The 26,956-nt window shown below is 36.7% G+C and overlaps 2 protein-coding genes across 3 annotated transcripts in view; both read left to right on the top strand.

The window, feature by feature from the left end:
- Positions 1 to 24,463, top strand: part of RNEE/G (RNAse E/G-like protein) — a 367,518-nt gene extending 343,055 nt beyond the window's left edge. The window contains exons 12-14 of one of the 2 annotated variants that reach the window (XM_089788092.1): positions 23,153 to 23,290; positions 23,484 to 23,516; positions 23,623 to 24,463. In XM_089788092.1, coding sequence (XP_089644218.1) covers positions 23,153 to 23,290; positions 23,484 to 23,516; positions 23,623 to 23,736 — 285 coding nt within the window. In that variant the 3' untranslated portion in view covers positions 23,737 to 24,463. Of the gene's footprint in view, positions 1 to 23,152; positions 23,291 to 23,483; positions 23,527 to 23,622 lie in introns of both variants that reach the window. The other variant, XM_089788093.1, reaches the window with a different exon arrangement.
- On the top strand, positions 31 to 1,769 carry LOC149552510 (uncharacterized). The gene is made up of 3 exons (XM_089789791.1): positions 31 to 384; positions 527 to 932; positions 1,067 to 1,769. Exons 1-3 carry the CDS (start codon positions 52 to 54, stop codon positions 1,519 to 1,521), a joined length of 1,194 nt encoding a protein of 397 aa, XP_089645917.1. The 5' UTR covers positions 31 to 51; the 3' UTR covers positions 1,522 to 1,769.
- Positions 24,464 to 26,956: the final 2,493 nt, after the last annotated feature.

The raw sequence follows: 26,956 nt of genomic DNA, 5'->3' as shown, positions 1-26,956 counted from the left end.
ATGCACCCCACCATATTTTGGTCCCCTTGTGTAGCACACTGCCTTGACCTCATGTTGGAGGAAATTGGCAAACTTGAGTGGGTCAAGTCATGTGTGGAAAGGGCAAAAAACATATGCAAGTTTATTTATAATCATTCATTTGTCCTTAGCACAATGAGGAAGTACACAGGAGACAAAGAGTTAGCTCGTCCAGGGATCACGAGGTTTGCCTCGAATTTCATCACCTTGCAGTCCTTGTTGACATCAAGGGATGATTTGAGGAGCATGTTTGTTGGGCGGGAGTGGATTTCATCTTCCTATGCTATGACCACTGCAGGGATAGATGTGGTGGATTGCATATTTGATGATGATGGTTTTTGGAAACCTACTAGAGAAATCCTTAAGGTAATTTTATTGCAATTTAACATTTAATATTTTACACTTTACTATGCTAATTGTTTATTGATTTAGTTTTACCTTAAGTTATATTATTGAATTATTCTATGTTTAAGTTTTGACTCAAATTTTTGTTTTACTTTATATGTAGGCCACTGAGCCCCTTGTATCTCTCCTACGAACTGCTGATGGGGAGAAGCCCTCTATGGGCTACATATATGAGGGCATGGATAGGGCCAAGGAGGCCATTAGAGCTCAGTATGCAGGAGTGCAAGAGAAGTATGCCCCTATTTGGGACATCATTGATAGGAGATGGCAGAATCAGCTCCACAGACCCATCCATGCAGCAGCTTACTTTTTGAATTCGGCATTTCGTTTCCGTCCTGACTTCAAGGCTGATGAGGAGGTTCTCACCGGATTATATACAGTGATCCAGAGGTTGAGTACTAATGAGGATAGTAGTGCTGCAATTATTGAGCTTGATAAGTTCAATAATAAAGAAGGGCCACTTTTCTCTAGCAGGGTAGCCATAGATGCTCGGGAAACAATACAGCTAGGTAAAAATTAAATAATATATTCAATGTTCATGAATCTAGATTCTAAACTTAAAGTTGATTATGTAATTTTAGAGTTAACTTGTAATTTGTAATTTGTAAATGAGACTAATTATTTTTATTTTCTCTTATTTTAGATAGATGGTGGCAAATGTTTGGGGCCACAACCCCAAAACTTCAAAAAATTGCCATTCGTATTCTGAGTCAGCCAAGCAGCGCTTCTGGATGTGAGCGCAGTTGGTCCATGTTCGAGCACATCCACTCGAAGAGGAGAAACAGGTTGACAGTGCAGAGGTTGAATGATCTTGTCTTCGTTCATTACAACCTCCGTCTTAGGATCAAACAGATTTTGGGCATTGACTCCTCTCTGATCATTTTGGAGGAGATTGATCTAGAATCAGAGTGGCTCATAGAGGTTGTAGATCCAGTCTTCACTGAGGAAGACCGTGCGTGGATTGACCAGGTGGATATAGAGGCTGAGGCAGCTAGAGCATGTTCTTCAGGCATTGGTAGACGCACACGTGCACGCACAGACACAGGCCCTAGCGACATTCGTGAGCCCATCTTATATGCGGGAGATATGGCTCGATAGTCCTCTAGGACCTACATTAGACGCCTTGCTACTAGGCAAACTGGATACTCAGAGGCTGAGGCTGAGGCTGTAGCCGAGCTTGAGGATGATGTTGAGGATGATGATGACTATGAGCCTGAGGCTTGAGCTGGAGCCTTGTTTTTATATTTTGTTTACAGATATTGATACTGAATCATTGATAGACATATGTTTCAAACTTTCATGGATCTTCATCTTAGATTCTTACATAAATTTATGATTTGATGTCTTATGGATCATCTTACATACATTCTATGATTTAAATCATTATGATCATTTGATTTCTATTTACTTCAGCTAGCCTACAATTTACATTTTAGATAACATAGTTACGTATGTGATGGATTTTATGTTCCATGTTTATGTATGTTAAGTTTTAACTTCTATTTGATGATGTTATAGTGTGCTTAAGTTATATTCAATAAAGGGTGCATGAAATAAGTTTTAAATTGTTAAAATCTTTAAATTTAAAAGGTTTTTTCAAATTTGCCGATTCATTGCCGATTCACGATTCGATTCGGCCTTGCCGATTCCGATCCGATTCCGATTCACGTTTCTTTGCTCTATATATCAATCTTCAGATCAATAGTATGAGTATCTAGATTCTACTATCTAATAGTAATCAATGATCATATGAGTCGTGACATAAAGATGATTACAATAAGTATCATGTGCCATGAATCATGATATCAAAATAAGTATATAATGCAAACAAAAACTACAAGAGTCCAAATCAAAATGTCAAATCAATGAAGGAGACTCCTTGTCGTCCCCCCACAATGAAGGAGACTCCTTGGCATCCCCCTGCACCCCCACACTCGGAGACGTCTCATCGTGTCGGAGATGTCTCCCTTGTCTCAGAGACCTCTAGCTGTCTTGGAGACGTCTCACCGTCTCGAGCGGCAGCGAAGCTCTAAGTGGTGCCGCCCGAAGTGCCAAGACGCCATCCCCCCATCCCAGGACGTCCCCGTCTCCAAGACGGCCTAGTTTTGGGGGGGGGGGGGGACGCGTCCCCGTGTTACACTAGTAAAATGATACAGTTAAAGGGATGGGCATAGCACTCAGAGGATTCGAGTCTGCAATTTCTATTTCAAGATTCGCATTTGGGAAAAGGTATTATCATCAGTGGAGTGGTAATGGTCATGGAGACATAATTGACAAACAACTTGCCTTTGCATTCAGGAACGAGCAACACGTCCAAGCAATCACAGTGGCAAAGTTTGGACATGAGCATGCATCCAAAGTGAATTGGATATTTAATAATATCAGAATAAAAAATATATTTATATTTGCAGTCATTCTAACTTTGTATTTCTATGGCAAGTGTGCATGTTCGGATGCAAAATTTTATCCCTTGTGTTTCACAAAAGTCTCATACATTGGGGTCACTGCGGTAGAAACAAGACCTGGGGCCTGCAATTTTGAAGAATATCAGGCATCCAGATGTGCGAAGATGGATTGAACAAACATACCAATCGTATGTTGATGCTGAGAAGGGATCCTCCTGTCTGGCTTGCCAAATATTTAAGCACAAAAATTCCAGCCAATAACTATTCTATTTGAAGGTTTTGTTAATATACTTTGATTAGTTTTATTTATGAAAGGGTGTGATGTTTTAACAAGGCAACCGACACCCTTAGGTTGTTTATAAGTATATGATACGAAAAATCAAACAACTCACCATTGAGTATACTTTCAAAAAGACTCTTGACATTTCCTAAACCATATATACTATTAAATTTCTCTTATGAAAAGATTGAAGTTGAAACTCCTAGATAGTGAGATTATTGGGGCATACATTTCAAATACTGTAAGAAATTTTGTTGAGTGCAGCATCAACATGTGGGTGTCTTCAGCACAGAATTTTTCTACAGTATAATCAGTGAGATTTCTATTTGCTTTTGAGTTAAATATTATATAGTTCGTCCTTTGTGATCATTTTTTGTTCTTTATTTATTTTCAATTTATTATTAGGATAAGTAAATCAAATTATTCGCTGCTATTTAAATCTAATAAATACAAATATAGTGAAATATTATTGTTTTCTTTATTTGTATCTATTTTGTCCATATAAGGGGTAAAACATTATAGATTGGTTTAAAAATACATAAAACGAAATAATTTGATGCATCTTGATAATTGAATTTTTCATAGATCTAATATTCATAATATCACAAAGTTGTATGTGAAAACATATAGTTTTGACTCTATTACCCATTTAAATTTTGGCACTGATCCTTATCTCGCTCATTTTTCTCTATCTATTGTTGGCAATATTTGGATCTTTTCTGTTAAGGGTTTCTAGCTTATGCTTACATACAATAGGGATGCATTCCACTTCAAACTTTTGCATTGAGGAAGAATGGGCAGCCCTTCAGAATAGTAGGGTCGATGGACTAAAACTACTCTTATTCTTCACTCAAGCCATAGCTTGCTTGAATGGGCTGGACTTGACCCATGCCCTCCCCCCCACCTTTGCATGCCCTCAAATATATTATCCCTTTATATACAGTTGGCTGTGAGAAAAGCTAACCATATATTTATTTATTTATTTGTTTTTAGTAATTCATTTTTAATCTTATTATAGCGTTCTCCAACTTAATAAAGCAATCATAATTCGAAGAATAATATTCACCATTCGCAATCCAGAAGTTTTCCTTAAAATCTTGCCACTTAAGGAAATTGTCTTTATATCTATTCGCTATAAAACATCTTGGATCCAAGTTTTGTTGTCCAGGATTAGGTGTACAGGCCTTGGTTTTGCGGAGCCAAAAGTACAGAGGATCTAGATCGAATTGATTGATCTTGTCAAGCTGGCCAAAACCGATTAGATATTCCAACATCGAGCGGGCAAGGCTCATAGGATTCTAATCAACGGTTTTGATAACCAACAAAAGGAATGAATACAAAAATCCCAAAGATTTTGTCAAAGTTAATCCGAAAGCATTGGCAACCTTAGCCGGTAGGACATTGTCAGAGGCACAAAAATCAATGACACAATTGCTTAGCTTAAAACCATTAATCAGTATGGATAAATAGAAAAGTTCAATCTTCCTTAGAACTGAGGATGGAATAGTAACTAGGTTATTGGGCATATATTTCGATTCAAGGGAAAACAAATGAGGTTGGGTAGGTTGTGATTAGTTGACAATTTTAGTAAGCCTATCCAACAACATATGCTTGTAGGTATTCTACCTTAGACATCTGATTTTTGGTTTTGCTAGTGTGATCTATGATATCAAAAGCTTAGAAAGAACTAGCTAAGGAAGCATTGAAATTTTCAGCCTAGGGTTTTGTATTAGCATTAGGTATACTGAACTTTGAAATATCAAATGAAGATGTAGGATGATTAGCACTTACTTGATTCTTGACTGGATCAATAGGTAGGCTGTGCAGAAGTGTTCCCCTCTTTGCAATGGTGACAGGCATTTGAGCGTCTATCCTCTTCATAGCTTCTTGTCGTTGAGTGTAAGATACCATTTTTACTAAGCTGGAAAATAAGAACGCATTCTAGGATTTATAATTGAATATCATGACAGAAGGACATAAAGAAGTTGAGAAGCAATACATTATAACTATACTCAAAATTTGAACAACCATATTAACCATTTCACATAAAGATAACTAAATTAACTTTCTAAACTGAATTCTATGATTTCAACTAAAAGATACATTCATTTCAATCACGTCTACGACTATACATTTCAAGTAATGTAAAGGTACTTGCAAGTAAAACATTTAGAATACAGGCTTAGTTAATTGAACTAACTGATGGTGTTTTGTACAAGCCTTGACATTTGGAAAAGAGGAGAAGCATTGACATAGGTGCTACAGATGCTCCTCCCAAGTTCTACTGAAAACTAGGATATCAAAAAATACTAACACACTCTTGCGCAACTTTTTTTTAAAAATATGGTTCATACATGATTGAAACATAGCTGGCGCATTGGTCAACCCAAAAGGCATAACCAAGAACTCATAGTGTCCATATTGACATCGAAAAGTTGTCTTATGCACATCCTTCTCGCAAACCTGTATCTGATGGTATCCAGATCTAAGGTCTATCTTCAAGAAATAAATTGCCCCATGTGGTTCATCTAGTAACTCATCAATGCGAGGAATAGGGTACTTGTTCTTGATGCTCCTCTTGTTGAGAGCACGGTAATCAATACACATGCGATTAGTGTCATCCTTCTTCTTCACCAAAATAACCGAAGAAGCAAAGGGACTGGAGCTAGGTCTGATGTGTCCCATGTTTAAGAGTTCCTTAATTGTCCTTTCTATTTCCTCTTTATAGTGCTTGAGATGACGATGAGGTGTAGTGATGATAGGTTTGGCACCTTACTCTAACTCAATGATATGCTCAAACCCTCTATCGGGGGGAATGCCTAGAGGTATGTCCTCAAAAACCTTCTTGTGCTTATCAAGCACCGGCTGATTGTCAATATGAATCTGCTGCCCTGAGTCTAAAGTAGTCTTAGAGGAAATGAGACATGTTCTGCCCACTCCATGTCATCATGCCTCATAATAGCCTCCATCTTGTGGGCTAAAATCAGCTTGGGTCCACCCTCTGGCATAGCCTTGAGGATCACCTATCGGCCATCCTGTGAGAATTCCAGCTGCATCTTATCATGATCAATTGTGTACTTGCCAATAGTTTGCAACCACTATCTTCCCAACATGGCATCTAATCCATCCAATTTGACCACTTAAAAATCTGCCTCAAGAAGAAAGTCATCAAAGTGAATCGAAGATCCTGACACTTTCCCAGTGCACCTCAATCTCTCACCTCCTGCCACTCTAACCTCGAACTCGGGTATGTCATTAATCTGTAACTTTCTCTTTGAAATCCAACGCAAGCTTATGAAGTTATGTGATGCACCTGTATCTAAAAGACACACAATATGCTGTCCTCTAACTACACCCTTCAAGAGAAAGGGGTGACCCGTGGGATCGCTGGAAAGGGAAGCCATGATAAGAGACTGTCCCGAAGTTGATCCCTTCTTTCTCTCTCTAGGCAGTTGCTCCTCACTTTATTCCTCATCATTACCATCAACATCGCTCCCTCCTGCTACTCATCTTCCTACTCTGAGAGTACCTCGACATAATGTATTTTGCCTTTGCCAAGGCATCTATGATCCGATGTCCATGGCTCCTTACAAGTGAAACATAACTTCTTCCTCCTAAGTTCATTCTATGTCTCAAAGTCCAACTTGGGAGGGGTAGTTTTATGTTGGTTCTTGTTCTTTTCGAACGAAGTAGATCCCTTATAAGGTTTCTTAGGAGGCTGTAGTATTGAAGAAGGTGAATTTATATCATGTGCAATCTTAATAGCATCATCCAGAGTGTTTGGTTTAAGGACCTTGACCAAACCTCTAAATCTGTCCTACAAACCCTCATTAAATAGCATTAACTTACGCTATTCTGACATATCCGGGACCATCACCAAAATGCACTGAAACTCATCAATGAAGCCATCTAGAGATCCACCCTGTCGTAATTGTGCCAAATCCCTGAGTAGACCTCAATGTCCTTCCTATCAAAATGGGTGATTAGCTTAAAAATGTCATAAGATGTAATGAGACCGTGATCTTGGGTGACTAGCCCATGATGCCACCAATCATATGTTGCTCCCTCTAGATGCATTGTGGCGAATCTAATGGCTTTTGTCTCTGACATGGGCTTAAGTGTCAAGTAGGTGTCTAGCTTGTGAATCCAAGCTCTAGCGGATGTCTTACTACTATCATCAAAATTGGGAAGAGATAACTTGTTAGTGGTGTGCTTTAAATCCCTATTCTATGCCCTAGGTCTCCCGTCCTACTATGGTCTTTCTATCTCCCTTTTCTTATTCATGTATTGAACAAAAGTCAGATTCTATTTAATCTAGTCAAGGAACAGATTCCATTCATTGTACATGGCCACGACATTATCCGGAAGCAAGCCTAGTGCTGTGGGTTGTGCTACTTCCTCCTCGGCATTATTCTCAGCAAAAACGGGCATCAGTAGCCTGTCAATGTTCTGCGTGGGGCCCTTGTTGCTAGGGGTGATCCTATCGAACTACCTCCTCCACTATGATGACTCGGTGCTCTCCTATGAGTCAGAGCTAGTTGTTGCATTGCACCCGTAAGTTGTTGAAATGCAGTAGCAATGTTTTTCTGTCTATCTCTAATAGCCCACAAGGTTTCCCTCACTTCCCATTCTTGTTCATCCTCGTTATGAGCCATTTGAGTGTCCAATAACTGTTCAACCTATTCACCCTATTGAACTTGTTCACCCTATCCAACCTGTAAGCTTGTCCAAAATGTTAACTCCTCATCAACTGTATAATAGTCCTCAATGTCAATCCGATCTGAAGACCCTGCCTATTCAAGATGGATATGACTAAACCTGTATAGTTTCCTATTCATGCTTGTCTGACATTATTCCTTATAAATCCAGCCTACAACGTAATAGTATCCCCACAAGTCGACAGGTCTTGTGGCTCTAATACCACTGTAAGGTCTTACTAGGAGGTTTTCTAAGTTTGTTGTGTGATTGCACAAAATTAAATTTATTTATTGTATCCAAAGAAAGTTCGGACCCAAGAAGAACACTGTCCTTGCATTGATGTTTAATTCTATTACAATTGGTAGCACACATTTCTAATTGAAATGAAGGATTAATAGATAGGAAAAGTATTATTCATTCAGTAATAGAACTGATTCCCTTAAAAGAGACATCTTACGTGATAGGAGTGACTTAAAAGTTGTACTAGTTATGTTGTTCCTGATAGAAGTGTGCTACGTAGGGGAGAATCCACGTCTGCTCTGATTGACTCCAGCCTGTAGCCTGTCCTATGTTTCATAGACTGCTATTCGCTTGGCTCTAGCACCCGTACTCCACTCGAACATGCTACTCACACATTCCCCTGTCCTACAAGCGCATCATTACTAGAACCTCGTACCATTGTTTGTTGTGGAGAATCAACTTGTGGGATTTGATGCCGACTCACATAACAACTAGTTAGGCTTTCGAAATCCATTGCATACACTTCTGCTAGAGCTTCCACAAATCTGCTACTATCGTTTATTTCTCCTACATGTATAGTAGATGATCCATGGTAAGAGGGAGGTCCCACATTACAAGCGCTCAACCTTCTTCCACATGAAGAGTGCTTCCAACTTCCATGTCGTTGTGAGAGAGATAGATAACTGATGCCCTGTAGCCATGTCTTTGTCTGGTCTATTCTGCCTGTTAGTCACTCAAATGTTTACCCTTAAAATTATATTGTCAATTGACTGGGCCAAATACTGAAGACTGATTATGCTAGCATTCCATCAGAATTAGACAATTGTCACTAATCTATATTTAACTTACTTCTTGGAAGCGAAATCCCATACAACAAGGATGTCTCGCAATGCAACTCCACTTCTGAAATGAACTAGGGCTTCATGAGAGGCTAGGGCTACATCCAACTACTCAAACTATCCCATGTCGTTTCATCCTTAAGAATAGCACAGTCACATTTAAGCAATTGAGATTTAATTTTCAAAATATTGATATATTTCATGGTGTAAATCCCAATGTAGCTCATTTGCGTTTATAACCATGAAGTGCGGGAAGATGCAAATAACTAAGCAATGTGGAATAAAAGCACTTTCGTCTTTTAGTCACTTAAGTTACTTTTGTCATGAAGTGACTTTAAATGATAAAGTAACTTTATAAAATAAAGTGACTTAACTTTAGGAAGTTCCCACTTAAATATCATGGTGGCATCATATATATAAATATATATGACAAAACTATAATGGTGAGCTCAAACAAAGTTTCAGAAATAAAACGAGGTAATAGTTCTTCCAAGGTATTAAAGGTTTATATTTGTCTTGTTATAAAGTTGACCAAGTAGCTCATGATTGTCCAAGGTGTACTGTGTTGCCTAGTCGTTAAATCCTTCATCAAAGTAGTTAGAGGCCCCATACCTAATAATGTGAAGATGAACTAAATTTGGTGCCCCACTCCTTGAATTCCGTTTAGCAATGCTTTCACCCCCTTTGTTTGCTCCTGCAACTACAATTGCAACATTTCCACAATAATAACATGTTCCTCCATTTAAATTGGAATATCAAGAATGTAATAACTAATAACTGTAACAACGGCTAACTACCATTAATCAAGTGAGTATACATAATGAATCAGTTGACAAATCATTCTCACAAGAAATAGCAATTAATCATATGTCCATGAATCAAACTAACAAGTCCTTTTCGCATGAAATAAACAGTTAACGATAACTTTCATTTCACAAGATCATGACATTCAAGAGTTTTAACTAATCATTGCACGGCTATAAGATTATTTTTAAATAGGTCAAAATTTGGGATGTAATGTTGAGCCAGTTTTGTTTGTGAACGCATCATGACTGTGTAGGCTTGTGCAAAACCAATCTCATGATCTTTATCATCATATTGTACATATCCAATAGTAGAGTCGACAAGTGCTTCATTATCTTCATGATAGAGAGCATTATTATCCTTAGGAGGATAGTCTTCTTGATTGTCATTAGTAAACTCAGCTTCATAGTAACCAATGGCTAAGTTACTTGGTGGTGCCTTAAGTGCGAGCCTCATATCTTTTGATTGCTAACTCCGATTAAGCCCCAAGATAGATTGAATTGAAGGGAAACCAAAATCAACGATTTGAGCAAAACCAAAAAACCAAAAGCTAACAAACACATACTTCAAAACGCGAAAAGTACATTGAAGGCTTCAAAAATCAAGCATAGGATTGACAAACAAAAAAACAAAATAGGCATTACGAAAGCCTTTAGTAAATGATTGCATTATGCAAATTGGACTTGATTGATTGATCAATTCTAACCAATTAAATAATGAACTAAACTTAGAGAAAAACAAAACTAAGTTGAAAAAGTTTTGTACTATTACTTTCATTTTGTGGTGACAAAATGGAGGACAACGGGTAAGCTGAAATTTTCTACAGTGAAGATTGGGTGGGTTGCTATTGCTAACATTGATCTTGATTGAATCTATATCATTGTGATGCATGCATATGTCTGCATAGTTGGTATCATGGGCACTTGCTGAGATGATTTAGACATGAATAGTTTGAACCCGACAACTGAAGTATCAAGTTGGGAAACTTGACTTTTGGCTTGAGTAGGAAAAGTAGAGGTCTCAAAGACATTTTCTGAATTCTCACATTGTTCTGCTATGAGGGTGGAAGAAGCTACATAGGGACTACTGAAACGTCCACCTCTGAGATATGATTGGTGGGTACAAAGACTATAGAAAAGGAATCCACATCGATGTCCAATTTACACAAGGAAGGCTTATCTTCTTCATTTGAATCCTGTGCTTCTAGTAAAGCTATAGAAGAATGAGATGCCTGAAAAATATCTTTTCCTCACTGAATCTTTAGTTTTGACCCCTTCTCTAGTTCTAAAGTAGAGGAACCATCTTTCTTCTTACTCTCAACCTGTGATTTTCAGAACACAGGATCAAAATGATTGCAATCTATATCTGCTTTCAGCTTCATCCTTTTTAGACTTTTACTTGTCAGCTATGAATTGGTATCCATGAGGATGGCCTGAAATCTATCAAATATGGAAGTAAATTCCTTCTACTACCACTGGATAGGACTAGGAGGAAGCTTGGCAATTTGACTACTATAGTATTCTGTATCCAAAAGCATATCATCATCCTCAACCCCTTCTAGATTAGAAGATAAGTTGAGATCTATGATTTGCTGCAACGTGAGCCAATAATAGTCCTTTCCGGTTCCCTTAGTTTTGGTCCGAACATCTATCCAAGCATCTTCCATGTGATGAACATGGGCGAATGTTCTCTTTGTCTTAAAGTTCATCCCTCTGTAGTCAAAATCTACCCTAGATTTGAACTTCTTCCGTGTGATTAACTGAAGCTTAAATTCCATAGACTTGGCCTTGTGCATTGTAGTGATTGCATTCTTGCCAATTTGTAGAGGATTTGTAGAAGAGATCCCAAATCTTGGCCTATGCTAAGTGGTATGGTACACTTGCACAATCATGAGCTGTCTAGCCAACTCCATTAGGATGATTTGGTCAATGGGATACCTTGGTAGAGTGTAGAGTTCTTCAAAGTAGCCAACTCTCATGTATGTGAAAGTTGGGAATTGTAGGAACAAGCGCCTGTACCAACTCATCTTTTTTGATGACTCATCAGATACTCTCTTCTTCGCCAACTCTTTATCGAAGCGATACTTCAAATGTCCATGGAAGGCATCTTGCACCCTTCTATTATTTGTTCTTGCTTTGTGTAAGAGTGACCTATTCATAATAGCTCTAGATTGGAACTAAGACCCTATCTCCCTTGGTAGAGAGCCCTAAGAAAGTCCCCCTAGTTGCAGTAATGTAGACAAGGTAGGAATTCATGTGGAAAGAGAGGGAGCTCTTTACATGAACCAATCGCTCACATATTGTCGTACTTGTTGGTTTCCAAAACCATAGATTTGAAATCCTACAAGTCTTGCCAACTTGATATTGGGATTCCAGCTAGTAAAGGGCCAACATGTCAGGATTGATTGATATGAACCGAATCCTCTGCACTTCTTTCTTCTCTATTTCATGTGTAGATTGAAGAAGATGTATTACATGAAAATGTGTAGTTACATGTAATATAATTTACATGTGTAATGACATGTAATCCACTAATTTCTCTTGTTAGTTAGACTAGATCAAAGATGATTGAGTTGCTCCCACTTTTTCCTTTTTTTTCCCTCAACTCCTTTGACTATATAAAGGAGTGCTCATTCATTATAAAATCATCTTTTATTGTATGCAAGAGAGCTCTGGAGAAAATGTGCAAGCATAACTTTGATTGAGTGGTACTATTTGGAAAGAAAAGTGAATACATATAGAATCAATTGAAGTTGAACTTTGATTGAGTGCAATTGTTACTTGTGCAAGTTAGAAGCTTTGACTGTGATTTGCATTTGTTATCTTTGATTTATGTGTTTTTGCATTCTTGATAATTGAGTGTAAAGAGTCAGGAAGCAATCGGATCTAAACCTTTGACTGAGAGCAATTGTGGAGATATATAGACTAGGAGCTTTGACCGTAGCTTGTATCTCTTTCTTAATTCACAAAATAGTTAGAATTCTTACTTCTAGAAGTCTTTGTGCCCCAATAGTAAAGGTTGTTCTTATAGTATAGATTAAGACCGGACTTAGAGCCAAACTGGTATGCTTTTAGCTAGCCTTTGAGTTAGTGTTGGTTTATCGGTATCACTGTTTACAACTTTAGATACAAGTGTAGTTAGAGGTTTCATCTTGCCCATTACTCGCTCTATAAATAAGTGAATTCTTTTCTAAAAGTTAAGAGAAAATAATATTGGTAATACCTTTTCAAAATATCTCAACTTATTGCTTACCAAAGAACGGTGAGAAAGGGGAGCATTCCCTTTAAGGTAGGAGAGACTCTGTCTCACACGCTGTTGCTAGTCATCCAATTTTGTGACTAAATTTTACTCAAAATTGTCGGTTGCAAAGTATCCACATAACAAGTGGGATTTGAGGGTCTCTCTTGTAAGATTATAAGCTTTCCAACAACCTATGGTGTGTTTTGGCTCTATTTGAGGGACTTACTATTTATAGTAAGTCAACTGTTGGTACTAATGAGCTCAGTTGAGTTAGAGGAGTTGAGTGATGCTCTTAGCTTTTATTTGGGTTTTATGTTTGGGCTCCAAGAATCTTGGAGGGAGCATCTATTTATAGTAAGTCACCCCGTCAAGTTCATTCATTCTCTTTCTTCATTAGGATAACTCTGGTGTTGTCGAATTTCGATTCTAATTCTTATTTAATTGTTTTCGCAAGATGGGTCAATTATTATTATTTATCTAAATATGCTAAGGTTGTTATTTTGTTGGTGTTATATGTTGGTCATCTCAGTATCATAGCTCGTTGGAACTAGGTTGAAAAGTTTTAAGTCATGGGCACAAGAAACAGTGGCTTTATGTGTCAGAATATTATGTTATGGTGGAAAAGTTCATTTTGGGAGCCAAAAGCAATTAATAAACTATATTATAATGCTCACATTATTATATTTTAATTTTGTGTTGAGGAAGCTTCTTAAGTGGAGTTCATTTGGGAAACTTGTGCCATTAGGATATCATAAATATGAACCCATTTGATGAGAAAAGCATCTGATGAATATTATTTTTCTTTTGTTGTCTTTGTGACACTTTTGAAGTTCTGAATTTTTGTGTCCTTGCTGAAGTATAAGAGTTTGTTTTGAGGTATTATCCATTGCTGAAGTATAATAGAGATTGGAGCTATGTATTCTCGAAATTTGTTGGTGGCTTCTCTACTGTACTTACTATGATTGAGAAGACAATTACTTTGTGTTGACCACTGCTAGGGTATAGTGGAATTGGTGCTATTTTTCTGAGAATTGTTTGCGTCTTCCACGCTGTAGTCACTGTGGTTGAGAAGGCAGCTGTTAGCAAAGGTATCTTTGAGCATTTATTATCATTATGGTTGACATCAAAATTGGGCGTCTAGCATCAGTCAGATTGTGGCTTTGCTACAACAAAGGATTACCAATTATCTGCGCAAAATTCAACATTGAAACTATTGGTATTTGGCATTGCTTAATTCTGCAAATTGGGCATGTGAGCAGGGAGGCCACGGAGACATTTTGCAGGTTGGGTTTTGTTCTTGAAGGCCACTGTATAGGCATTGTGAATTGGGAGGCAATAAAAACTACTGGAGCGCATTGGGAATGCAGCATTTCAGATAAGGGAAGAGCTATTGCTGAAATTTCTGGATTGTTCAACTTCCAATCAGATTTCTCCAACCATTGTTTGTAAATTTTACTATCTTCTCAGTATAAGTTGGAGGGTAATAAATTGTAACTCTCTTCTACACATTGCAGTAGTAATTTGTGAAAATCTTCAAATTGCAATATATTCAGTTTGGCATTCAGCTAAGGTTATTTTCAGTATTTCATTTGATTCATCACTATTTTGGAGTTGCGTCCAGTTGATTTGTGAATATAAATAAGGAGTGGAAATAAGTAGAGGAAATAAATTTGTAACATATAAATTGCTAGAATAATTTGAAATCGGATAATTGGCATAATTAGTTGGAGCAACCATTAACATATTTCAGTAGTGTGCTTAATATCTTGAAGAATTTGTAAACTCAATAGTGTGAGCCAGTTGGGTTCGTTACCGTGGTATAAGAGTAGTTTCCTGCCATCCTATGGGGTATGAAAGTTATTTTTATTTCAGATCTGTTCTTTTGGGAGTGACTAGCACTCTAGTTTTTTCCAGCTATGGATAGATATAGGTGGCCTATTAGTTCCGGGAGCTAGGGAAGAAGTGAGGGAGATAGAAAGAAAATAAATGCCTTAAGAGAGAGTATGGAGAAACTTAAGCTTCATCAGTAGAGGTTAGCGGAGAGACTGTGAGATCCGACTGTGGTTGATAGAGCAGCGAGGTATATGGTTTTCTCTTTTAGAAGTCTGACACCGAGGATATTGGGAAGAAGGCATGAGTTCTCTCTGGTTGGCATTTAGAAGTCAAATGTACTTGTGTTCAGTACAACACCCATTAGTCATATATGTAGTTCTGATGATGTACTTTCTATGTAGAGACATGTGGATAGGTCAATGCCACTAGTGGACAGCAGCATTGTGCATCAGGGAGTTAAAGATTCTAGAGTTCTTCATGTGGATAGTGCAGGTGCTATTGGGGCAGTAGTTACTGCTGATTGTTCAAACTCTCGAGGAGGGGATTATTATTGGAAAATTATATGTCAGTTGTTGCAGTGTTGCTTTAGCGTAGGAGGCAGTTGCTTCCTTAGGTGGGACAAATGCATGTATGGTGTCACCCAACTATGATGTTGCTGATTTGGGTCTTACTGCAGAGTTAGTAGATGTGGGTTCCTACTCTAGCATTATTGATTCACAACGTGATGTTAAGTCGTGTGCAGAGTCAGGTGATGGCAATTGAGCATTTGTTAGGAGATGTAGATACAGAGTATGGACACCTCTGATGATTTGTTGGATGATGCTATGCGCTGCACCGGGAATGATATCACTTGCCAGATATTAGGTGATGACTTCAAGGAGGTTTTGGATAGGTCCTAGGATTAGGATTGACAAGGGCTTTCTATTGAGGGGGAAGTAGAGTCATGCGAGGAGTGTGATACTGTGTGGGCTTCCGCTTTTTCAAAGGAGGTATCAATTGAGGTACTGAGTAGTTGTATCTCAATTGTAGATGTGTGCGAGGATAGTAGCATACAGGCAGTGAGCAAACTTGTAGTAAGCAGCTCTAATTTTAGTTTCCTATCACAGTGTAGTTAGTGAGACAAAGAGCTTGCATAGGAGTCAAGGGTTACAAAGGCATCATGTGTCTAGTCATCTAAAGGTGGTGATAGAGACATATCTTCATCTCTTGAGCATTATGATATTATTTGTTAGATTTTAACCGTATATGGTTAGGTTGCTCCTATGTCAAATGAGCACAGTGATAGTAATCTTTCCCTACTAGAGATTCATGTGCTTCAAAAGGCTGTCAAGATTTTGAAGCATAATTATTCATAATTAGTTGCTGACAGGGATTACCTTCTGGAGTGGGGTAGCACCTATTATGAGATGTTGTTAGGAGGTGACTGAGCTCACCTAGGAGCTTGAGGTGATTGACTCTCTTCAGTGTACTTCAGTGGATTGGAGATAATAATTCTCAACTTTGCTAATAGGGAGTGGTCTATACGCAACTCTATCTAGTATAGGCTTATGTATTTATGCCAATTTCATTTCATGTTTAGAGCAACATTGCTGCTGCTTCATGTTATCTTTAGATTTCTGTAGATATGAATTGTATTTTACCACATACTCTTAATATTTGTGTCCATTCACTGATTTGTCTATCCTTCCTCCTTCCTATTCTATGTGTGTGGTGATTCATTCCTTTTCTCATCTCTTCTTACCAATTGTATACTTGTTTGCTTGTTCAGTAAATTGTGCAACAGTTAGTTTCTGCAATAAGCAGAGTCTATGAGGCCTATGTATTCTTTTGTTGACCCCTACAGACCTTCCCCTTGGTAACTCTAGCAGTATACATACTCATTACTCCTGCTGGAAACGTTCACGTTCCATTGTTTTTTTCCTGGAAAAGGTAACACCAAATGTTATATGCTATTTTCTTCACAAGCCTTCCCCTTAATACCCCCTACAACATTGTTTCCCTCCAAAGCCCGAGCATGTCATCTGCCAATAATGCATATAAATTTATATTGAAGCAGATTGTCGACTTCTTTTAGTTCCCTGTCTCTCTAAACCACATGGGTGCTTCACTTACCGTTTTTTTCTTCTGATATTGAGATGTACGTAACAACCAGCTACTGTGAGCAGAAGGCATTACTTATGCTCCCACCCTTATCCTTAGATTGCATCCATCTATACCTAAAATATTCATTGTTAGCAAGAGTTGTCAAGGGCATTACAATTGGGACTCTTCTGTTTTTTAACATGCATGAATGCCTGCTGAAGTTCACGGAAATACTTTAATTCTTCCTTGCCACCAATTGAAATATTTCCCTTTTGAATATAGTCCAACAACCTTATTTGATAGGTAAGGCCCAATAATGTAATTTCCCATTTAATATTGTCAGACAACTATAGTTTCTGCTGTAGTTCGTAATATTAATAGCAAACTAAGTGGGAAAATATGAAAGAGCGATAATCTTAGTGCAACAAAATTAACAAATATAAAATATTCACTGCCATGTGTGAACTAACAATAATCTCTGAATAACTGGATCCCGAGATTGGATAATATACCAGTACATTATGTAAAAAGGAACTTTGTCCACCACATATAAGCCTCGATGGCTAAATATAAGAAAAAATTAATCCTTCAATTCTCTGTCGTTTAATAAAATTCCTTGGCCCCCCGGCTATTATACTGTTGCTCACAATATTGATATTTCTGTGGTGCCAAATATTGCTTTCCCCGACTAGTAGTCTCAGATGTTGAGTTGTTTCAAAGCACACACAATACTTTGCAAACATTCACGACATCTATTGCAATATATTCACCAATTCTGAAAATCAAGTATTGTTATCGTATATTTTATAGAAGCCCGACGATATATTTAACTTTGAAATATTACAATCAAAACTAAGGTATCAGTTCAAATAAACATCACAAAATAGCCCTTGAAGTTTTCTGTCTAATTAAAAAATATCAAATTGGCCATAAATAATTTTTTGATCTGATTCTTTATTAAAAACATATAGCCTTCATCCATGCCTTCACACACAAGTGTTTTCTATATATGCTGACTTCTTTGATTACCATTTTCTGCCCTATCTAAATGTTTCTCGTAAATTTTATTTCTGATAAATCTTTTGATAAAAAACTCTATAGAACTACACAGGCTGGCAAGATACACAACTCCGATACCAATTGTAATGTTCCCCATTGGGACCTTCGTTGGTTTATTTTTATTCTCTATTTGCAGACTAGTTTCATGTACTTTCCCTCTATTTTTCCATATTTATAAATGCCCTTTTCTCAATTCTAATATTCTATATATATAGTTTTATTCTCAAGTCACATCTAATTGATGACATCTTGTTAATAATTATATTTTATTAATAATATAATTATATTTGTAATATATACTAATAACATATATGACATTAATAATATATAAATTATGCCAATTATATTTCTTATTACTAATATTATTGATTTTTTTATTAATATTATTATATATAGAACATAATATTTTCACTTATATATTTATATATTTAATACTCAATATTTTGATATATTATTATTATTTAATTTATTTATGTATACCCTATTTTGACGGGGATATCACAAACATCTCCAAGAATTAATTCACTTGGAAACCATAAAGACCTAATGAAACTTGTTTTACTTAAGAAAGTTTCATCTACTTCAAGTGTTGGCCAAAAGAATAATATTGTAGGCATATGTCTAAAATGCCACTTGAAGCAAACCATTGAAACTATTTGATCACTGAGAGGCATCTTCATTGCATTGCAACTTTGAACTACAAGATAGGCACTACATATGAGTGCCATGTGTGCAAATACAAATCCTACAAGTTCATAGCGATTTTGCATTTTCAGATATATATTTTACCTTTCCATAAAATCTAAGTCATCGACTTAAGTTTAAACTCTAGTTTGTCAAATATTTTTTGTAGTGTTCAAAGTTCAATTGGGTTCTATCATGCAATATATATAATATTTAATGTATGAAATTAAAATATACTAAAAATACATAGGCCCCCATTAATGAGGTTATAGATGAACATGTTGTAAGAAATCGATTACATTGAATGAAATCTCAACAAGGTTTCTACAAGCTTGATTTTGATGGTGTCTCAAGGGTTAATCAAAGTTTTGTAGGGGTGGAAGATGTGCAAGATTCCAACTGTCTTTTTTAAGAGGGGGGAGTGTTAATTTTTTATGGTCCAAGACTTGTGATGGAGCAGAATGGGAGGCAGTAATCAAAGGCCTCTCGCTAGCTTATGATTTAAACTAAAAGGAAATTTATAGTCAAAAGTCAACTCATTAATTCAAGTTTGGACAAGAAGAAATGTCTAAGCTAGAAATCTAAATGCTTGTTTGACAAGGCTTTGGTCCCCTTCAAGTCCTCCAATTAATCTTGTTTATTCATTGTTTCCCAAAAGACAATCAGGTTGCTGATTTGTTGGCTAATGTGGGAGTTGAGTGATCCCCAGTGTAACACGGGGACGCGTCCCCTTGGCTCGGAGATGGGGACGTCTCTGGGACGGGGGGACGGCATCTCGGCGTTTCGGGTGGTGCCACTCAGAGCGCCACCTCCACTGGAGACGTCTACGAGACAAGGAGACATCTCCGAGACGGCAAGATGTCTCCAAAACAGGGAGATGTCTACTTTGTGTGGGTGCGTGGGGACGCACGAAGTCTCTTTTATTGCGAGGGGGCTCAATGAAGTCTCCTTTATTGTGGGTGTGGGGAGACTTTTTTTTGTTTGCATTATAATATTATATACTTATTTTGATATCATGATTCAAGGCACATGATACTTATTGTAATCATCTTTATGTCATGACTCATATGATCATTGATTACTTTTAGATAGTAGAATCTAGATACTCATACTAATGATTTGAAGACTGATATATAGACTAATATTTGCTGATGTTCAATGTCAATGTCCATTGTTTGTTATTTGATCATGAATCATGATGTTCCATTTCAAAACTTCAATGCAATGTTCAATTTTATTTTTTTATTGTTTAAGTTTACTATTTTTTACATCTTTATATGATTATATCAAATTATATTGTATAATTGTACATATTTTCATTACTAGCATTTTAAGTACCATATGTATAATATATACACCCCAGCTCCCCCCACCACCACCCCCGTCCCCTATCGCTGTTCCCAAATCACGGCCCCTTTGCCCCCCCATCCCACCGTGCCCCCATCTCTCAAGGTGGTGTAACTATGGTGATCGCTATTTTCAGCTTCTCTTAGCAAGACATAAGTGCTTGCAATGGTTTGAATAATTCTCAAAATTTCAAATCTCCATTTTGAGGTTGACTTCAAGCTGCTGCTTCTTCTTTTTTTGATGGAGGGTTTAGACTTTCGAGACAGCCTAGCGAGGCATGAAGCCTACGAGCTACCAACCAGCGAAGGCCACCTCATAGACATTTTAGGAACTCGATAGGGGCCCACTTGTGCCTAAAACCTCTTCGGCTTAGAGCCAAGGACTAAGGGGCATCCATGCCGTCAAAATCACCCGAGGTAGGATCCTAGCCTCATTCCTTATGATGTCGGAGCCTTACACTCAGCAAGACTTGATCCTTGGTGGGCTCTTTGTGAGCCATTCAACTTCACCAGTAGACCAAGGGCCCATTGACACTTGAAGCTTTTTGAGATGATGTTTTACTCAATTTTTGACGGCGTTCATAATATTTTTACTTTTCCATATTTTATTAAAAAATATCACAATAAAATGAAAATTCAATAGTTTAAGAGAATTACCTATATTAATGATTACCAAATCCCTCTTTGTTCCAATGCTGCCAATCTATTATTTGTACAAAAGATATGCCTTCTCCATATCTTAGTTCATATGACCATCTCAAAGCTAAGTTACCGATTTGGATGCAGATCTGGAACACGATTTTTTTTTTTGGGGGTATGTGGATGTGTATGGATGCGCGTGTATATATATGTATGTATGTATGTATGTATGTATGTATGTATATATGTATGTAACATACAATATAATATAATATTCTTAATACAATAAATTTAATGATAAATAACTAGAATAATATGGAATGTTAAATATATTATAATGCATATAATATATTGTTGAATTGATAGTGTTCTAGCTTCGGTTTTTATTGTTACCACCCAGGTAGAGTTGTCCTGCGATTACGTTCAGTTTTATTTATTATATTATTTTGTGGTAACATCTGGTTTGGCTACATCATGGCTGCACCAACAGTCTAGAGAAGACTTCGCTAAATTTTGAGGCAGGTGTACTAAAGTAGAGTTCTCACCACTGAGACAGACATCATGGCATCATGGTTACATCTGGTGTGGCTTATGATTTTGTCTGGTGTGTTAGAAGTTCTTTTCCCATGGTGTGGCTAATGAAATTTACAGCTAAAACACTTGTCTTCTCCGTCTCTTCTTTATCAGGCGATTCGTGTTTGATGCTCAGTGGATTGTGCAGGTTTTTGAGCTGGAAAATTTCCTTAAAAAGCATCAAAACAGACTGCTATGCATCCACAGAGCTTCCCTCCCCCCCCTCCCCCATCAGTTTCCTATTCCACATCTCCATGCCTCTGCATCCGGATCCAGGCATTCAACAAGTGCATCAGTGTCCAAGTCTCAAAGGACTGAATTTCGAGGCATTGTAGGGGATTTCTGTTCTTGCATGTTACTCTCAATTATTTAGCTGGGATTTCTTTGAACAAGAGCTTCTGTGCATGAATTAGGTTGGTAAGTCTACTCTACTTTGTTTTCAATATTTTTTGTGTGCAAATTTGGGTGGCACGACTACTACAAGGGTTTGATCTCCAATAGGCTTTCATTATTTAAAACTTCAAATATGAAATCTCGTAATTGTAAAAGGTATCTTATGTCTGCATGACCTACGGCACATTGAAGTGCTTCTATCTTAAAGGATATTTTTAAGGAAAATAGAGTTGTCAAATTCTTAGATGGAGTAGGTTGTGCGTGTGCTTTTAGCTAACAGTTCCTCTTGATCTTGGATAGTCAACATAGAGTGTTTGAGTGGTGCTGTAAGGTTCTATTGGAACTCTAGTTTGTTATTTACCTACAAAGAGCTTCTGGTTGAGAGAAGAATGTTTGGAACTTTGTTAAGTTTCCATTATGAAGCCTGCTCATGCATTGTAGAATAGTATTGGAATTCTATGTAGTAAATGTTGTTGGAATCAGAATTTGTGGTATGGCTGTGAGGTGTCCGGGGCCCTATGAAGCCACTTTATCAACACTATGAAAATTGGTTTATTTTCACTTGCTGAATCATGCACAAAGTTCATTATTAGATAATGTATTGCATTGCTAATATATGTGCAATATTGCTCGAGTGGATGCTATGAAATCTAAGGGTGGGTGGATGTTTTGGAAGGTGATCTATATTACAACCACCCATAAAATCATTGTCTCAACTAATGTAAGCCATGGGTTTTGTCAGGTTTTGTCTTGGAAATGTTGCAAGAAGACATGTTTCATTATTTAGATGTTCAACAATGATGAGTCAATATCTGAGTACTAAGTTAATGAGTAATTTTTCTATTTAAACAAGTCTCATAGGAGTGACACGTGGCAAGTTGACATCACAATAAGGACATTTTGCAATTGTGCGAAGGTTGGTAATTTATGCCGTGTACAAGGTTTTTTAGTATTTACCTAACTAGTTCACTAGTAGGTCCTATTCACATTTTAAACTACATTTTAGGAATCTTTCTTTTTTGTTAATTTGTTTGTCAACTCATGTGAGTTCTAAATTCAGTTATAAATTTATGTAATCAGTGAAAGGTTTACTTGCATAGTAATTTGTACATATAAAGTTGTAGATTAGGGGTTTGAACATTACTGTTGAAACTTGGACTCAGTGCAGAGTAAGCAAGCCATTTTTTCGCCTTACTCAGATTTGGCCCAAACTCAGAAAATCTTGACAAGAAAAAATAGATATAATTTACAAAAGAAATGCTTTTAATGATTTTTAATCTTAATTTCATGTTGATTTTTCTGATTTGTCAAAGATTTGACTGAGTCTGTAATTGAGAATTACAAATTGTGTGAGACTTGCAAGACTCTTCTGTCAAACTCAACTGAGTCTGTGAGTTGAGGCTGTGGACTTGCTGAGCCTAAGTCAAAGTCAGTTCAGTGAGTCCTTGCTGAGACTCGCTGATTTTCAACATAATGGTTTGACTTTGAACTTTGTATAATCTGTAAGAGGCATTTATAGCACATGATATTTTATTGAAACACATTTACCGAAGATGAGTTTGTATAAAATGCAAGATACTCAGATTCTAATTCTCATTTTTTTTGCACTGAAAGGTAAAGGCTAAACATAAGAAGTCTTGGCCTCAAATTTTATTGTGGGTAGATCCAGTCATGTCTGACTATCTGACCTCTGGAATGAAGATGCGACTAGAACTATTGCGCACTTCTCTGAAAGTCAGGATTGATATAGAGGTAAATGGTGGGCATGTTCAATATGTCTAGTTCATTATTCTGTTTACTTCTTCAATGCAGCTTCTCAATGCACACACAATGTATGATTCTAAATACTTGATCATAAATCATTAGCATGTGTCCTTGATAATTGGTCATTATTATACAACATATAGAAAGGCTGATGAGATGTTCTTCCTTGGTTTCCCTATAGGTTAAGAGAGAATTTGAACGAGGCCAATTTGAGGTGAAGTAATGTACGGTCATAAAACATTAGCTTGCTTTCTCAATAACAGCTCATTGAATCATACAAGGGAAGGCTGATAAGATATTTTACCTTGGTTTTGCTGCAGGTTCTGAATTTGAGAGAGGCTTTCAGGTGTCTGGATATGCAAAGAAGAGAAAAGCAACAAAGGGGAAACCAAGACTGGCTGAAACAAGTAGGAAGAAAAGAGTTGATTTTATAAAGATGAGCATACCAAATTGAGGGTCCAAGGAGAAATATATGGATAAAGTAGCAGGTAAACAGCTGATTTTGCAAAGAATAATGTACCTAATAAGAAGCTCCAAGCAAGCATGGCTGAAAGAAATACCAAGAAGAGTCCTGTTTAAAGGAAAATTCAAAAGATTAAGAATATGACAACTGGACTAAAAAATGTTTAATAACAGTTCAATAGCCAAATAAAATTGGCAGAGGAAGAAACATAAGTCACAACACAAATCTTCTGGTGAGCAATTTTATATTTTGTGATCATTTCTTCTCTCGAGTTGAAGTGTCAAGCTTATACTTCTAAGTTGTAGTTGTGCTTCGACATGAAGACCACAACATTTTCATGATGAGAAATGATTAGCTGTCCTGGGAGAACACCTTTATCATTAACATAGAACTCTAACAACATTGGAGCACTTGTAAATCTTAATGTCCCAATTTTCTATTTGGATTTGAAGTTGAATTTTACTCCAGCACTGTTCTTACAGCTCACCTTGTTATCTGGTACAGATTTTATTGCAGCTACACCTAGTTGAATGTCCTCATTCTTTTGCAAATACATTTTTATATGACATGTGAAAGCATGATCATCTGCCAATCACAAAGTCGAAGGGCCAACTGACCTTTCGGTTAAGCTGGGCAATAGATTATTGTTGTAGAGAACACATTACTTTCATCAATTAAAATATCCTTTTGTAAGATAATGGAATAGAAAAATTCTAAAAGATGTAGCATAGAATGTTTTTCTGTATCATTAGACAATAATGTAGGTTTTGAAATTTTTGTATACATCAATATTTTCTTTCTGGATTTTCTGGATTTCTTAAAAACCAACAAATCATTCTGAAGAATTATAACTATTATGGCTAAGGCACGTTTTATTGTGGCATGCTAATTGTTTTGAAGAATTATAACTATTATAATTCTTGCTTTGTAAACTGCATCTATAAATGCTAATCAAACTAAGTGGTGTTATAGAAATAAAATAGAGAATCTGCAGCCCTAATAATCTAAAAAGGACGGTACTTTAAATAAAAATTGACATTTGATTTGCCTGAATAATTCAGAGCAACTATAACAACCCCAACTGGTTATAACTTCATCAACCACAAATTCTTCTCTAATTCACTTGTTTTGACATTGCAAGCAAGCTCTTATACGTGCAATTCTAATTTTTATTTCCTAATTGCTAACTTGAAAATTTCATCAAACACTTTGCACACAAGGGACATATATATTGCAGATCTAAAGTTTGATTACCTTCTAAATGTCAAACTTTAATTGATATGCTGGCAAAACTCCAAACAACCAATAACAAATGTTTTTGTATTTTGTTTGAAACATAGATCATTGACTATAAATGGAAAAATATGTATCTACATCAATAAGACATTAGGACAACAATTCTAATGTAAAAATCTGATATAAATTAGATTACAAATGATCTCTAAATTCTTCACATGCGTTAAAATATTCAATCTAACCTCCATGCAAGAAATGAAATAGATAGGAACCTAGAAAATTGCTCAAGGGAATTTGAATTTTTTATGTAGCAAGTTCTTGTAGCAGCAATGACACTGTAATTAATTACTATAGCGATGTCACTGTAGCAACAATATTGTAGCCAAATTACTATAGCGGCATTATTGTAGCAAATTACTGTAGCAGCAATATTGTAGTAGAGTTCTTGTAGCAATATCCAATGTATTCCTTCACAAATTTGGCCCTAGGCCACAAATTTAGCACAATGAAAAGATTAATTTGTTTTCTGCAATAGTCACAACCTTTTGGAAGATATTTCACCACCTCAATTATGCAAATCAATGGGAGTGTTTGTTCCTAACAATCAATGTAACAACTGCAAAAACCATTTGTTCCACAAGCTATCCGGAAGGGTAGATGACAATACATTTGATACTCAGCAATGAGGCTGCCCTCCCTATTTATTATTTTCCTCCAATAGGTGGGCCTCCTTCTAGAAGAAATAAAAATAATATTTAATTCACCCTTCTAGAAGATTTTTTAAATTTGTTTAATTAACTTTAGTCACTTCTAAGTAAATTAATTTAATAAAAAAGTCACCTTTTAATTCCAATTTATTTAATGACTTTATAAGAAATTAATTTAATCAATTTCTCCTTATTCCTTCACTTAGCCTCGAAGAATGTAAACACTAAGAACTCCATTAAGAGGCTAAAGAGATGGAGACATTATAGTCTGCCCTCCTTGAAATTGCTTGACCTCAAGCAATCCAACAACATAATGAACTCCAACCTCCACCTAGATCCCAAATGTAGTATTTGACACCCTTGTTAACATTGAACCAATACATACCACTAACATCATTAGAACCAACAACATAACTACTTGTATAGCATTCAAAACATGTGCTAGTGATGTATGAGTTACAATATCACTAGAAGAAAACCCCACAAGAAATATCTTCGTCCTGGTCCCCACCCATATAATATATATTGGACTAGAATCTTGATCAACAATCCCTTGAAAAGATGTAGCTATAGGAGAACCATATGCACTCATGTCAACTATATCAATAATAGGTATAGCCACATCAAAATTTGTGGACATAAGAACATTACCAACTGTTGCAACATAAAATTGAATCTTTACAAACAGTGAAAACTGAGCCCAACTTCACTCAGGTGAGTGATCAATGTCAACCTTAAACATCATATTGTCATAAGACAATGTTGCATCCATATCAAACATAGGGTTGTCCATAAAGTGAGCATCAACACTTTGTTGATTGATAATAACTATAACATGACTCTATCACTATATCGCTCACCTCATCAACACTAACAAGTGTACTATCATCAGAGCATACATCTACAACCACATGCATACCACTAAACTCCTCGTTGGATGGCTTAACTGATGCAGAAGTGGTTGTTGATATGATAACGTCTTCGCATGCTCCTACTCTCACTATTGTTGCATCACCACCAAATACATGATCCGGGGAACTCATGCCAACAACTACATCATTTGACTTGACTTGATATGAAGTCTCACCACATTCCACCTCAATTGTGCCCAACTCATGCAGTGTCATAAGAAATGGCCTGCAAATTTGAAGCTGCAACTGTATCATCACATTTCACTCTTTGGAAAAGCGATATCATGCTTTGCTCAAATCTTAGATTCAAAATCAATTGGGTCATTCGTTTTTTATT

Source organism: Cupressus sempervirens, chromosome 6 (genome assembly GCF_028749045.1).
Source record: "Cupressus sempervirens isolate cs-2001-9-10 chromosome 6, ASM2874904v1, whole genome shotgun sequence".
Lineage (NCBI taxonomy): Eukaryota > Viridiplantae > Streptophyta > Pinopsida > Cupressales > Cupressaceae > Cupressus > Cupressus sempervirens.
Note: the sequence above shows the minus strand (reverse complement) of the source record. Positions and strands in the feature narration are given on the sequence as shown.